Source organism: Lotus japonicus, chromosome 3, assembly GCF_012489685.1.
Source record: "Lotus japonicus ecotype B-129 chromosome 3, LjGifu_v1.2".
NCBI lineage: Eukaryota > Viridiplantae > Streptophyta > Magnoliopsida > Fabales > Fabaceae > Lotus > Lotus japonicus.
Genome location: NC_080043.1, coordinates 94516662 through 94531052, shown reverse-complemented (window position 1 = coordinate 94531052; position 14391 = coordinate 94516662). Strand labels below are relative to the sequence as shown.

Sequence of the window (14391 nt, the reverse complement as noted above, 5' to 3'; positions counted from 1 at the left end):
ATGGGTGGTCGTAGCAACACCCATTGAATAAAGTAATGTAAAAGTCCACAATCAAAAAAATTCATTTTCAAGTTTAATTTAGTTAACATTAGCGTGATCTTGTTTCTATTTTATTTTAAATATTTGTGTTCTTCAATATCATAACAATAAAATAAAAAATTATCTTGATTTTTATTAAATCTGAATCCTAGGATTAGCTTATAGACTCAGAAAAACTAAAAGTTTATTTACAATTTAAATTTATGTTTAAAAAATCTAAACATTTTTTATAAGAAGTGGTCTTTTGAAGATCTTGTTGCACATAAGGAATATGTAGCGAGCCAAATTATTCTAATTAAATAAAAGAATTAACCCACATAGTCGTGGGTTCGGTACATTCTCAACACTTCCGGCCAAATTAGTTCTTGCAGCATAAGAATCATAAGAATAAGAATGTATATTAGAAATAATAATATAAAATTATTCGAACAATTTAAATTTTTAAAATAATTGATTGTTTTTATTTTGATCCAACCTTTCAAAAGGTCAACTCTCCCCAACTCGGTATAGGTTACACACAAAAACTACAAAGGAGAAATTAACTAATTAACATTTGTCGTACCTAAAATGTCAAAATCATTTTGCATGGCTTATAACGAATAAAAGTTATTTGGTGGCAAAGGGGTCATCAATATTGCAGCTGTTTTTGGTGGATTTATGTGGTTCTGTTCCAGTGTAGTGAGGATCTTGAGGGGGCTTTTGCTGAAGGCTAAGAGTCTGTGAAGATGTCTTCTACAGCTAATCACGGCCCTTCTTCATTATTTTCCTCGTTTAGCCGATCCATATTTGGTGTCAGGCAGGAACAGGAACAGGTTCATTCGGTGGAAGCAGCGAGCAATGAATCGGTTTCCTGTAATGTAGAGCTTGAATCATTCCAAAAAAGTGTTGCAGATCGGTTTCATGAGCTTTCTGGGGTTAGTGATGAAGAATTGCTCTCAATAGATTGGATGCAGAAGCTCCTCACTGCATTTATCTGCTGCCAAGAGGAATTCAGAGCCATTTTGTTGAATAACAAAGAACAGGTCTCGAAAACCCCCCTGGATCGTATGATTTCTGAATTCTTTGACAGGTCAGTGAAGGCACTTGACATTTGCAACGCCAGCCGTGATGGGATTGAGATCATTCGGTCGTGGCAAAAGCATCTGGAAATTGTGATTTGTGCCATAGGTTCAAATAAGAAATCATTGACGGAAGTAGAGATAAATAGGCATAGTATCCTACAGGATATTTCTTTAACAGAAGGCCAGTTCCGGAGGGCAAGAAAGGCGCTGATGAATTTAGCATTGGCAATGCCTGATGAGAAAGACTCAGGATCGGTTCTTTCTCAGTGTAAGAGATCTTTTGGGAGGCATAGCTCGAGCAAGAGCAAGGATCATCACTCAGCAGTACTAGGGCATTCAAAATCACATTCATGGAGTGTCTCTCGTTCCTGGTCCGCAGCCAAGCAACTGCAGTCCATTGCAAGTAACCTGGTTCCACCGCGTGTGACTGAGAATAATGCTGCAACATCAAGCAGGCTCGCAATTACTGTTTATACAATGAATACTATCCTCTTGTTAGTTTTGTGGACACTTGTTGCAGCAATTCCTTGTCAGGATAGGGGTTTAAACATCCAATTCTCAGCCCCGCGGCAATTCTCCTGGAGCATTCCTGTGGCCTCACTTTATGAACGGATCATGGAGGAGTCGAAGAAGCGAGAACGCCGGAACTCAAATGGTTTGTTGAAGGAGATCTATCAGGTCGAGTTAAACAGCCGTCACATGACAGACCTTGTAGATTCAGCTCAGTTTCCTTTGACAGAAGAGCAGAAAATGGAAGTTGAACAGGATTTGAAGGTGCTGGTGGATGTTTGTGAAGCTTTTAGAGGTGGATTGGACCTATTGGAGCACCAGGTGAGGGAGGTGTTTCGAAAAATAATGACATGCCGAACTGAGGGGCTTGATTACCTTGCCACTTCAAGCCATGCATAGCAATGAAAATGGTGGATTGATGCATGCTGAGCTATCAGATGTACAAATTTGCGGAACTTGTACATGTTACATCTTACCAGCTTTTTGAGAGGAGGAAGAATGGCTAGGCGAGCTTTGCTGATAAAATCTTTTAGCTCTCTTATTTACAATTACAATGAATGGGTTGTATTAATATCCTTACTTTGTAATGGTGCTGATAAATTTTGATCGCGCTTCTTCATTACTATCATTCTATTCCACCACTTATACATTTTTTATTAAAAAATGAAATAAGTAAAATTAAATTTAAAGATGTAGTATTTATCTTGAATAATATGATAATAATTCATTGAATTACTTATTACGGATATCATATCAAAAAAAAATTCTAGATAACACAGAATTTATCAATAAGTGATGGTCAGGTTAATTGTTAAATATTTTATGATTTCTTTGCTTAAATATATATATTTAGCAAGTTTTTGCTTGCACTTGTATGGTTTCTTAAAAAAAACGAATAAAAGTTATTTTTATTAATTGTAGAGCTTTCTAATCCCGTCATTTTCTATATGCTAGCAATGCCTTCACGATAATTATCCCTTCCCTCACAAAATAATTAATTATAGCAACAACAAAACTTTGCCATCAAAGCATGGCTAGCTAGCTATTGAACTTCAACTCTCCAACTCCGACTGCTTCTTAATTAATTATCTTATATACATATATGATCAATAATTATTAAACTTTGACTACTCAAAATACATGCATTTTCACTAATTGGTGATAATTTCAACCAAGCAATACATGTTTGATTCTTCTTCAGCTTATGTGTTTGAAAATCTCATTATCAGTAGAATGTTTATTTTTACGCCTCAGATAAGTAGCCCTCCCCCAATGTGATCAGAAAAAATAATACATGCATTTCCTTAATTATGATTAATATTAATTTCCTATTGTCTGTTTTTTTTTTAATGAAACAATATATCATATTGTCAACTGTGAGGAAAAGTATATATTTCCTTAGAGAACAAACACCCTATGAAGATTATAAGGCCCACAATCAACCAAATGAGAATTGGTCACAACTCATAAGAGTTCATACTTGTACTTCGAACGCCGCCAATTAAATCATCTTAAGCACACTTTTGCACCGCGTTGCAGCTAGCAGACATTAGACCATGACATATTCTCACACATGTACCCAAATGCATGTCCTATAAATTGATCACCACTTACACCTTTTTCTCCATCCTCATCAAATTCATCAATTCTATTCTTTCTTTAATTCTCTCGTCTGTGAAGTTAAACATTCCCACTTCATTTCTTAATATTAGCATTATTTAACCTTCCAACCAACACAATATATATACCGATCAATCATGCGTAATAGATCAATTTCAAGCACCATGATGAGTAGCTTTGTTGTTACATTGCTGCTTCTAGGCACATTGTGTAATGCACAGTTATCTTCTACGTTTTATGACAGTGCCTGCCCCAATGCCCTTAGCACCATCCGAAAAGTGATTCGCACTGCAGTCTCTAAAGAGCGTCGCATGGCTGCGTCTCTCATTCGCCTTCATTTTCATGATTGTTTTGTTCAGGTAAAACCATGAATATATTCATTAATTGCATTCATAAGTGGATATACGATGCATATTAATCTTAGATAAACCCTATTAATGCATAGAGTATATAAGATACTAATATGATAATTTGCAGGGTTGTGATGCATCAATTTTGCTTGATGAAACCGCCACTATTGAAAGCGAAAAAACAGCACGTCCAAATGATAATTCAGTAAGGGGATATGAAGTCATTGATAAAGCAAAAGCTGAGGTTGAGAAAGTATGCCCCCAAGTTGTGTCATGTGCAGACATCATAGCAGTTGCAGCACGCGATGCTTCTTTCGCGGTAATTCTTTCATTTTTATAGGCCCTCAAGATTTGTTAGAATAACAATCAGCTCCATTATTATCTAAGACTAAATCTACTCTCCACCCCATTAATCATAATTAATTAAGTTTTTAAATTCTCATAACAAACAACTCAACCATATGCAAAATTATTTGATTGTATATATATCATATTAAAACTAATGGATTATCAATTTATTAATTAATTTTTATTATATATTGATCTCAGGTGAGTGGTCCATCATGGACAGTGAAGCTTGGACGCAGAGACTCTACCACTGCAAGCAGAAGTTTAGCTAACAGTGACCTTCCAAGGTTCACAGACGATCTCCAAACTCTGATATCTCGTTTTGGAAACAAAGGACTCACGGCTAGAGACATGGTTACTCTATCTGGTAATTAATTTAGTCATTAATAGGCATTTTTATTTGTGCATATTAACCTTTAATAATGTATGTCAATTATGACTAAGCAAATCAAAATTTAAATTAATTAACTTATGTGTATATGCAGGTGCTCACACAATTGGACAAGCTCAATGCTCAACATTTCGTGACAGGATATACAACAATGCTAGTGACATTAATACTGGATTTGCTAGCACTCGCCGCCGAGGTTGTCCATCTACCATTAGCGCCGAGAATGATAAGAAGCTGGCTGCACTAGACTTGGTGACACCAAATTCATTTGACTACAACTACTTCAAGAATTTGATTCAGAAGAAGGGTCTTCTCCATTCAGATCAAGTTCTTTTTAGTGGAGGATCTACAGATTCTATCGTCTCTGAATATAGTAAAAATCCTACAACGTTTAAGTCTGATTTTGCAGCTGCTATGATCAAGATGGGAGATATTCAAACGCTAACCGGCTCAGCTGGGATCATTAGAAAGATTTGTAGTGTTGTCAACTAAGTTCTTCAATGATGCAAATATGCACATATGTGTTCTTTTAAATTTCGTAAATTCTTTTACATTCCTTTCTAAGATGTGTTATATATTCTTATCAATTCATTCAATTGTATGTAGTCATTTGTTTCATTCATCAAGAAATTGTAACAAGTTTGGTTTTATTTTCTCTAGATTTATTTATTCTTGCACTTGAAGGCTTCAACCTTGTATTCATTCAATAAAAGGAATTTGGTGACTAGAGTTAGTTGTCATATAAATTCGCATTGTTTGTGTGTGTTTTTCTGTCAACTACATCTCAAGCCTATTTGGATGCACTTTTCCATTCCATGTTCCGTTGTGTCATTACAATGGATGATTTTGGTAAACTTGAGCCTAAATACGAACATACATACACTATAGCCAAACATAATTCCATGGAGATCGGTTGAAATATAGGAATACATCTTTATAGCCATGCATATCCCAATTAAAGCATAGATCAAACATTCAATAATCAAATAACCTGCACTTGTTTATTTAAAGAGATTCACTACCTTCACTTAAAGAAGTATTTGGGGAGAGTCTAAGAAACTTCCACTCTCGCCGTTGAAACATTACAAGTAGATAGTAAGGTTTGAAGTTATGAAGGGAAATAAAAAAAATATGAAAAATAGCCTACAAAAAGCATAGCAAATACTCAAGGTGGAAACATCATTGCTAAGCTAATTCGGGTGACATTTGCTTTTGTGTGATAACTGCTACCTAATGCTGATCCTTGGGAATGTCAAGGTTTTCAAATATTGGGCTGTCAACTCCAACACCCATAGCATTGAGACCATTGTCAACATATAGAACAGTACCAGTGATAGCAGATGCCAAAGGTGATGCTAAGAAGGCAGCTGCATTGCCCACCTCCTCTGTTACACATAATTTTAACTCAGTTCTGCGAAAAATCACAGATTGAAAATGGAACTAGGTACCTTTCAAGAATGGAAATATTACCTGCTGAAAGTTCCTTCTGTAGGGGTGCATTAGCCAGTGAATAATCAATCATCATATCAATGAATCCAATTGCTTTCGCAGCACGACTTCTCAGTGGACCTAGAGGCAAAAAGACCATTGTGTCAACATGTTAATCAGAAGAACTAATTTCACCAATAAACCAATATGAAATTATTATACGAAAAGAGACAACTATGAAATGGTAAAAAAGAGAAGTCATAAATTACCAGCAGATATGGTATTGACTCTAATTTTGCGCTTTCTCCCTGCTTCAAAAGCAAGTACCTGAAAATGCATGAAATATGGCATGATTTTAAACAACCAGTGACAAAGATAATAACCAACTATAAATGAAGGGAATTAGAATCACTCTCTTAGATGGGAAGTTTGGAAAAAAAAAATTGAAGCTTACTTTGGTATCACTTTCGAGTGCAGCTTTTGCAGAACTCATGCCACCGCCATATCTGTATTATCATTTGGATCATGTATGTTGTTAGTCTAAATTTATGAGATATAGAATAATAAGGACTTTCTTCTAAAGCACAATCAACACACCCGGGAATGATCCTCTCTGAAGCAATGTATGTGAGAGAGATTGAAGATCCACCTACAAACAATCAGAGAAGTAAGATAAGGTAATAAATCAAGTTAGAAACAATATGATGGAAACCCTGTGAGATGAGGTACATGCCTGGGTTCAAGATTGGAAGAAAATGCTTGAGTAAAGAAACATAAGAGTAACTAGACGCAGATATTGCAGCAAGATATCCTTTCCGAGATGTCTCTAACAACGGTTTGGTCACCTATATCAAAGTTCTTATTAAAATCGGAGACCAAAGGCATAACGAAACTTCAATGCTTATTACTGCATTTACCGTACCTCTGGTCCATTGGCAAGTGAGTGCACAAGGATGTCAATGCTGCCAAAGTCTTCCTTAACAGATTCAGCAACTTCCTGAAAAATAAAGTGATGATCACGAGATAGAACAAGGCTAGACTTGTGCAGTCAGGCAGAAGCCGAAACAACTAGACTTAATACTTCATTAAGTTTACACAACAGTAACCTTATGAGTAATGAAAAAGTCATGAAAAAGCACTTATGAGTAATGAATCTTCGCTCTCACACAAGAATGGAAAAGGAATATAGCTTCAGTCTTGGTCAAACAAAAAGGTAACCAAAGAGAAAAAAAAGAAAACTCCAACTTGGAGGCATTCAGCAATACAGATATTGAAGTCATGTTAAGTAAGATGACTACTGGAAGGGTTGGTGCAAAGTTTTTACATAAAAGCTAAAACTAAAGTTCTGTAACTGCTAATTTTATATCAAATCCAACAAGGTATGAAACAAAATTATTTTAAAAAATAATCACGTATCAACCTTATTAAAATTTACCATTGAAGTACAATTATAATATAAAGAAAGCCATGCATTCACATTTACAAGAAAGGAGAAGAAGAAAGACAACTATAATAAGTTAGAGAAATCAATTAAAATATATTTTGAATTCAGAAACTTTCATATAAATGAAAACACAAAAGGAAATAGTATGTTAAGTGAGTTTTGAGGTTTTGTCTCCATGATTCCAGATGGCAAATATAGTACCTTGGTCCCATAAAGTAAAGGATTCAGAAGTTTTCTGAAATCAATCTTTAAGAGAAAAAGAAACAATTACAACTTTCACCCCTAAATTTGTACTAAGTTCCAATGTTGTCCCATAGGTGTATTTGTCAAGATTTTTATCCGAAGCGGCAACCAAAATAGCATTTTAACCATGCAGATGTAAGTCTATATACCTGAACTGTCCATTTACTGGATCCAGCATAACGCTTGTTTGCTTTTATCTATACAATTGTCCAAAATAAAGAGAATCAGTACAACTACGAGGATATAAATTATGGCATGCATGTACTTTGTATCTCTGGAAAAAAGAAAAAGAAACTAGGTATCTCTTGTTTACATCTTCTGGTACATCCTCGGGATTGTCAAAAACAGCATCCAAGGGATAAACTTTAGTAATTTCCATCAATGAACCATCTGGTAATCTATAAAACAGAGTTTCTTATTAGCAGGGTGTCACAGAGTCTGGCAAACAGAATCAATAGCAATGTTTAATGTCGTACATGCGTGATTCATCAAATTTACCACGTCGTAGGCTGGACTCAAAAATATTCAGAGCCTGCAGCAATGGTTCATAGTTAGTAAATGTATCACTACAAATTGACCGGAATACATAAACCAAGGGACAGATCCAAAAGTTAGCACTCAGCACACAGGACAACCAAACAAGTTCATATATCAACAGAAAGGTACAGAATTTTTATTCAATATAAATAAATAACTTACAGGTACCCATGTGCCGACAAGAATTTCGGCTCCGGCTGCAGCAAGAGATTTAGCAATTGCCCATCCGTATCCATTGTCATCAGCCACGCCAGCAATAAAAGCCCTTTTACCTATAGATAATGCTATTTTCAGTAGAGCACTACTTGTTCTCATAGTCTATAACAGCAAAGTCCATGACAAAACAACCAACAAAATCTGGATATTAGATTGTTATTTATATTGTATTATTATACAATGGCCACTTTCAATAGTTTTTACAGCCAAATAAGCACGAGTTCTCAAGTCGCTGAGAGGATACATGTTTGATTCTGTATGCTGACTTGCACAACAATTTTGTGCACATTATACCTTGAATTAATAGGAAATTGCCAGAAATGTAAATTTCTCCTAAACAGTAGTTAGACTATCAATGAGACATATACAAATGAAAACATAACATTTACAGGAAAGAAAATGAACAAAACCTTTCAAATCAAGCGGCAATCCTGAAACTGGACTTTGTGCACTGGAATCTGACATTGCCTTTGTAACAACTTTGACAGATTTTGAGGACACTGACGCAAAGCCACGATGGAAAGGTTGCACTGGTGAAACGTGACATACGCTTGCAAGTTTATTCCATGATCCCACCTTGGACTTGCCACCAAGAACCATAGCGCCTGCATCTGTAATCCTTTGTGCTGAAGGAATGCATGATCTTGACATTGCAATTTGCAAGCCAGAAAATGATGTCGTCGCCATCTTCAATCTGTGTAGTAAGAGATCCTAAATCAGCAAATCCACATAAGAAGACTAGCATCAAATAGTAAAAGAGACCCAGGAAGTTCCAGTAACCAACAGCTTAGAGTCAATACTTTATAAAACTATGGAAAAGACTTCGTTGATTTCTTTCTTTCATGTCGGATCCAACACTTACACAGGAAATAGAGAAAGCAAAGCACGCAGTTACAGTTTACCAAGAGCTTGATTACACTGAAAAGTTCAAACTTCTTACCTAGCAGTATGCAATAAAATTAACATGTAAATAAATACTAAATTCATCACTTATATTTATTCAACAAATTAACGGATTCATTGTTCTACCATTCCTCTTCTGAATTCTATAAATCTCAGCTAAAGAGTTACTTCATTTACTTTAGCAGAAAGCAAAAACAAACACAACAGAATAATGTCATCTGTAACAAACAAGAGTTTCTTCGATGGGACATTAAAAGTAGTAAAAAACAAGCAAAAAAAACATATAGCAAATTATTTCAATCAATTTGTTGAATTTATTTCAAACCCTGCCAAATGAATGCCCAAACCATTTACAGCAACAATCTCATAAACCAGCAAGCTAACCATTTTTACAGAGTCATGGAAATCAGCTAGAACCACACATAAAATCACACAAAATCTGGAGTATCCAACCATCTGTTAGACAAATTATTTCTAAAATCTACAGTTTTCACTCACTAAATGGAAACGAAACCAAACAATTGCAAATGCAGTAAAATGCAGCTACAAAACATTAGATCAAATCCTGTCAATCGAAACAAAAGAAGAAGAACCCAGCAAAATTCAATTGCAAACCGAATAAATCTTCACTTTCAACTAAAACCCCATTAAGACTTGAACACGAAAACCAGCAATTAAACAACGATAAGAGACATGAATGCAAGAAGGGGAAGGTGGGTGTTACCGGATGAGAAGTGAAAGCGCCAATGTGACGAGAAGAATGAGAAGTTGGAAGCAGAAATGGAAGAGAAGACAATGGGGTTTTACGATGTGGGTGTTCTCTTTGTTATAGCCGCTGTAGCCAACAGGGGTTTGGACGAAGGAAACATTGGAAGTGTCGAAATGCTTAGTGAGCTAACTTGTGTCTCTCGCACGTGCGCTAAAGTAACACATGTGAAGAGTAAGTGAAAACAATGTTACTTTCTAGTTTGCCTATTAATTATCATTGTTCATTATAAATTATCTATTCATACAAGATGAATTTGGAACAAGAATGTAACTTAATCTATGTAAATAATTAACTTAGTAACATTCCACATAACCGCAACACACCTAACATACAATTTATTACAACCCTGCAGTTTTTGTTTTCAAAGCAAAAGATGTTTCAAACAATAGATTGAGCAAAGAACTCCTTCATCATCTCTATAAATTCATCAATACTTATTGTGTCTTCAAACCAAGTCCATAGCAGCAGTTATCAAATCCAAAGTTTCAATTCATGGAGGTCACCACAACAACTCACATTGCCATAGTCTCAGTCCCGCTATATAGCCATACCCGCACAATCCTCGAGTTTTGCAAGCGATTAGCTCATCTCCACCAAGACATCCACATCACATGCATCAACCCCACAGTTAAATCTTCTTGCAACGATGTCAAAGCCCTTTTTGAAAACCTTCCACCAAACATAGACAGCATGTTCCTTCCACCTGTAAATTTGGATGACATGCCCGAAAAGCCACACATTCCAATCTTAGTTCACGCCACAATTACTAGCTCTCTGCCTTCAATTTACAATGCCTTGAAGACACTCCATTGTTCTTCTAACTCAATAGGGCTTACTTCCATTGTTGTTGATGTTTTAATCACCCAAGTGTTGCCAATGGCCAATGAGCTCAATGTTTTGTCCTATGTCTATTTCTCTTCCACAGCCATGTTGCTATCACTCTGCTTATACCCTTCCACGTTCGACAAGACAATTTCTTGTGAGACTGTAGAGATACCCGGTTGCATGCTGATTCATACAACCGATCTCCCCGACCCGGTTCAAAACCGATTCAGATGCAGCGAAGAATACAAGGTGTTTCTTGAAGGTAACAAGAGGTTCTATTTAGCTGATGGTGTGATTATCAATAGTTTCTTTGATCTTGAACCAGAGACCTTTAGAGCCTTGCAAGAAAATAAGGGGACAAGTTCCACATCAATTCCTCATGTTTACCCGGTAGGACCCTTGGTACAAGAAGGGTCATGTGAAACTCATGAGAGTCAAGGAAATGAAGGTGAAACTCATGAGTACATGAGATGGTTGGACAAGCAGGAACAAAATTCGGTGTTGTATGTCTCATTTGGAAGTGCTGGGACACTCACTCATGACCAATTCAATGAGCTTGCATTGGGATTGGAATTAAGTGGTGAGAAATTCTTGTGGGTGATAAGACCACCTCAAAAACTTGAAATGATTGGTGACTTGAGTGTTGGACATGAGGACCCTTTGGAGTTTTTACCAAACGGGTTCTTGGAGAGGACAAAGGGGCAAGGCTTTGTTGTTCCTTATTGGGCAGACCAGATTGAGATCCTCGGTCACGGCGCGATCGGCGGGTTCTTGTGCCATTGTGGTTGGAATTCCATGCTTGAAAGTACTCTCCATGGCATTCCAATCGTAGCATGGCCACTTTACGCCGATCAGAAGATGATTGCAGCTTTGTTTAGTGATGGTTTGAAAGTTGCTCTAAGGCCTAAACCAAATGAGAAGGGGATTGTGGGAAGGGGAGTGGTAGCTGAGGTCATAAAGAATATACTGGTAGGTGAAGAGGGTAAGGAGATTCAGCAAAGAATGAAGAGGTTGCAAGATGTTGCTATTGACGCACTGAAGGAAGATGGATCTTCAACAAGGACAATAACACAATTAGCACTCAAATGGAAAAGGTCAACGGTCTAAAGGGAAGAGAACTAAGTGCGTATTTAGAAACTCAATTTAAAAACACGGTAAAACCAAAACTACGATGGACTTAAGCAATTTTCTTTAATTTTTACTATTATCCACTATGATTTTGTCTTCACTATATTTTTATAATGAATTTCTAAGCATACACATAAATAAAATAGGCTCACATGTGATTCAATTTCATACGACAAAAATGCACAAGTTCAAGGTTTTTGTATTTGTAGTCCCAAGTAATTTCCGCACATCACAAATTTACAAAGGAATCACAAATAAAATAAAACTTCATAATATTATTGTTGTACTTTTTTTCTTTCGCTATGTTTTTATCTCACTGAGTTTTTCCTAGTAAGGTTTTGATGAGGCACAATCTTAAGTGTGAAAGATCATGGGGTATGCTTAGGTTGTGTATTTTTTTGGTTGTGTTGTGCTACTCCCTTATTTCAAGAGAGGGTTATTCTCTTGTATCTTTCTTTATCCAATAAATATGTTTTGTTGTAAAAAATAAAATACTCCATAAAAAAAACTCCACACATGTACTCTGTTTGTACCCCTGTTTTGTTGTATAATTTTGTGTACAACGAACTAGTAAGATACCCGTGCATCCGCACGGGTCGCGGTCGATCGATCGACCGCGTTTGATTTTACTTAACAATTTTTATTTAAAAAGTATTTAAAATCTAAATTTAAATAATTTTTTAAGATAAAGCAACTATAAAATATGTGTCTTAAAATCATACATAATATTTTACCTTAATTTATAGTATAACTACATAGAAAAAGTTTGATTAAGTTTATGATAAATTATAACGTGTGGAGACTTTTATGAGTTTCTTTTGATAAATTATTGCTATATAATATAAAAATTCATTAGGTAAGAATTTTTTTAAAAATATAATTTTTGTTAGCATAGATATTTACCCCGTTGATTAGTTAAATATTTATTTAAATATTAAAAAATAATGATTTAAAAATAATTTATTTGGTAAGAAAAATAATTTAATTTATAATGAAATTATAAAAATAATTATAATTTTTTTATCCCCTTTGAGAATGGTGTATATTGTTGTGTTTATCTTCTCTCATTTATATCAATACAATTTGTGCTTTCGAAAAAAATTATAATGAAATTATTTACTTAAATATTGAAAAAATAATTTTATAATAAAATTTAAAAATAAATTAACTCTGTAGAAATGAAGATATAACTAATCCTTACATAGTACAAAAACTCATAATATAATAATTTAAATAAAATTATAATTTTTGTTAGCCTAGATATTTTCCCCGTTAATTAATGAAATTATTTATTTATAAACATTTAAAATATAAATTATTGTATAATGAAATTATGTATTTTTTTGCGGGTGAAACTACTAATTTTTTTTGAAACATTGTAAAACTAAATTTATAATAACATTAAGTAAGCATTTAAAAAAAATACATATATATCCCCATTGATTAATCAAACTATTTATTTAAACATTGAAAAAGATTTAGAATAAAGTTAACGAAAAATAACTTTGTATAAATGAAGTTAAAACTAATCTTTATATAATATAAAAATTCGTTATTTTAGTCATATTCCCGTTGATTAATGAAATCACTTAGTTAAAATTAAAAAAAGTAATAAATTAGTTTAGAAAAATAATTTAAATTCTAATAAAATTATTTGGAAATAAAGATATAACTAATCTCTATATAATATAAAATTTCATAATATAAGAATTTTAAAATATTTTTAGTTAGCATAGATGTTTTCCCCATTGATTAAATAAAATATTTATTTAAACTTAAAAAAATAATTTCATTATATCCATGACCGTGTCTTTGACTGGGCCGCTATCACAATTAGTTTACATATATCACTAATAAAAAATATTATTTATAATTAAATATAAATTGAAATTTTAAAGATAAAGAAATTAAAATATAGTGTGTGTATATATATATGTGTGTGTGTGTCTTTTAAGAGTATAAATAGTAGGCTGATATTATAGTCTAAGTACTTTAGCTAAGTTTTGATTAAGTTTGTGAGATATTTATGGCTTGCCTATATGTTATTGAGTAGAAAAAATTATCGTAAGTTCCTCCAATTTATTTATGAATAATAACTTTAAAAATTATCTCGAAAAACAATTCAATTTTTTTTGTATAAGTTGAGCAAATAATTATATATTTACTAAGTTTATTTAAGAATCATATTATTTAGTCTATATTATTATATATTTAATTTTGACATAATTTTCACTATTACTTGAAATATTTTTAACACGTAGAATAATATATATCAATATTTTTTCATGTAATTATTTTGGTTTGGTGTAGTTTTTATCTGTTTTACTGATGGTTTTTCTGGCTGTACGTGTGAGGTGATCTGAAGTGGAATATAGGGCATTTTGTACAAGGTTTTGGTGCATTTTTGTTTATGAAAATCATTGCTGCTATGCTGTTGGGGATCTGCTACATGCTGAATTCATTTCAGCTCCTAGTAGCTAGGAGTCTTTGCCTTGTTGGCACTTTCCTTTCTTTTACTGGCAGTTTTGTGCCGTTTGTTCTCTAGTTTAGCTTTTGATGCCGTGATGTAATGACTCTAT

General features: G+C 34.1%; 4 protein-coding genes across 5 annotated transcripts; 3 read left to right on the top strand and 1 right to left on the bottom strand.

Moving 5' to 3' along the window:
• The first annotated feature begins 764 nt into the window (after nt 1–764).
• On the top strand, nt 765–2146 carry LOC130743063 (protein ROH1-like). Its single transcript, XM_057595166.1, has one exon. The coding sequence runs from the start codon at nt 765–767 to the stop codon at nt 2007–2009; it is 1245 nt and encodes a 414-aa protein (XP_057451149.1). The 3' UTR covers nt 2010–2146.
• A 1113-nt stretch (nt 2147–3259) lies between these two features.
• LOC130743062 (lignin-forming anionic peroxidase-like) lies at nt 3260–5130 on the top strand. The gene is made up of 4 exons (XM_057595165.1): nt 3260–3589; nt 3708–3899; nt 4130–4295; nt 4414–5130. Exons 1-4 carry the CDS (start codon nt 3368–3370, stop codon nt 4809–4811), a joined length of 978 nt encoding a protein of 325 aa, XP_057451148.1. The 5' UTR covers nt 3260–3367; the 3' UTR covers nt 4812–5130.
• A 168-nt stretch (nt 5131–5298) lies between these two features.
• On the bottom strand, nt 5299–9981 carry LOC130747676 (enoyl-[acyl-carrier-protein] reductase [NADH], chloroplastic-like). 2 transcript variants are annotated; one of them, XM_057600680.1, is made up of 13 exons: nt 9815–9981; nt 8598–8881; nt 8134–8243; nt 7911–7966; nt 7748–7832; nt 7584–7631; nt 6670–6744; nt 6481–6592; nt 6345–6396; nt 6202–6253; nt 6017–6074; nt 5790–5888; nt 5299–5704 (listed from the first exon to the last, which is right to left on the bottom strand). In XM_057600680.1, the coding sequence occupies exons 2-13, from the start codon at nt 8872–8874 to the stop codon at nt 5550–5552; spliced, it is 1179 nt and encodes a 392-aa protein (XP_057456663.1). In that variant the 5' UTR covers nt 8875–8881; nt 9815–9981; the 3' UTR covers nt 5299–5549. The 2 variants fall into 2 exon arrangements, with proteins under 2 accessions (XP_057456663.1, XP_057456664.1); XM_057600681.1 differs by having other exon boundaries at nt 8598–8898; nt 9815–9968.
• Nucleotides 9886–11971, top strand: LOC130747677 (hydroquinone glucosyltransferase-like). Its single transcript, XM_057600682.1, has 2 exons — nt 9886–10030; nt 10386–11971. The coding sequence occupies exons 1-2, from the start codon at nt 9886–9888 to the stop codon at nt 11789–11791; spliced, it is 1551 nt and encodes a 516-aa protein (XP_057456665.1). The 3' UTR covers nt 11792–11971.
• The last annotated feature ends 2420 nt before the right edge of the window (nt 11972–14391 follow it).

Bases quoted from the DNA above. Each gene is read 5' to 3' on its own strand.
- LOC130743063 (XM_057595166.1), top strand. From the start codon at position 765: ATGTCTTCTACAGCTAATCACGGCCCTTCTTCATTATTTTCCTCGTTT.
- LOC130747676 (XM_057600680.1), bottom strand. From the start codon at position 8,874: ATGGCGACGACATCATTTTCTGGCTTGCAAATTGCAATGTCAAGATCA. The intron at 7,967-8,133 runs GTAAGTTATTTA...CCATTGCTGCAG, and splicing joins TTGTCGGCACATGGGTACCT to GCTCTGAATATTTTTGAGTC. The intron at 5,705-5,789 runs GTAATATTTCCA...TATGTGTAACAG, and splicing joins ACAGAAGGAACTTTCAGCAG to AGGAGGTGGGCAATGCAGCT.
- LOC130747677 (XM_057600682.1), top strand. From the start codon at position 9,886: ATGGGGTTTTACGATGTGGGTGTTCTCTTTGTTATAGCCGCTGTAGCC. The intron at 10,031-10,385 runs GTAAGTGAAAAC...ACATTGCCATAG, and splicing joins TAAAGTAACACATGTGAAGA to TCTCAGTCCCGCTATATAGC.
- LOC130743062 (XM_057595165.1), top strand. From the start codon at position 3,368: ATGCGTAATAGATCAATTTCAAGCACCATGATGAGTAGCTTTGTTGTT. The intron at 3,590-3,707 runs GTAAAACCATGA...GATAATTTGCAG, and splicing joins TTCATGATTGTTTTGTTCAG to GGTTGTGATGCATCAATTTT. The intron at 4,296-4,413 runs GTAATTAATTTA...GTGTATATGCAG, and splicing joins AGACATGGTTACTCTATCTG to GTGCTCACACAATTGGACAA.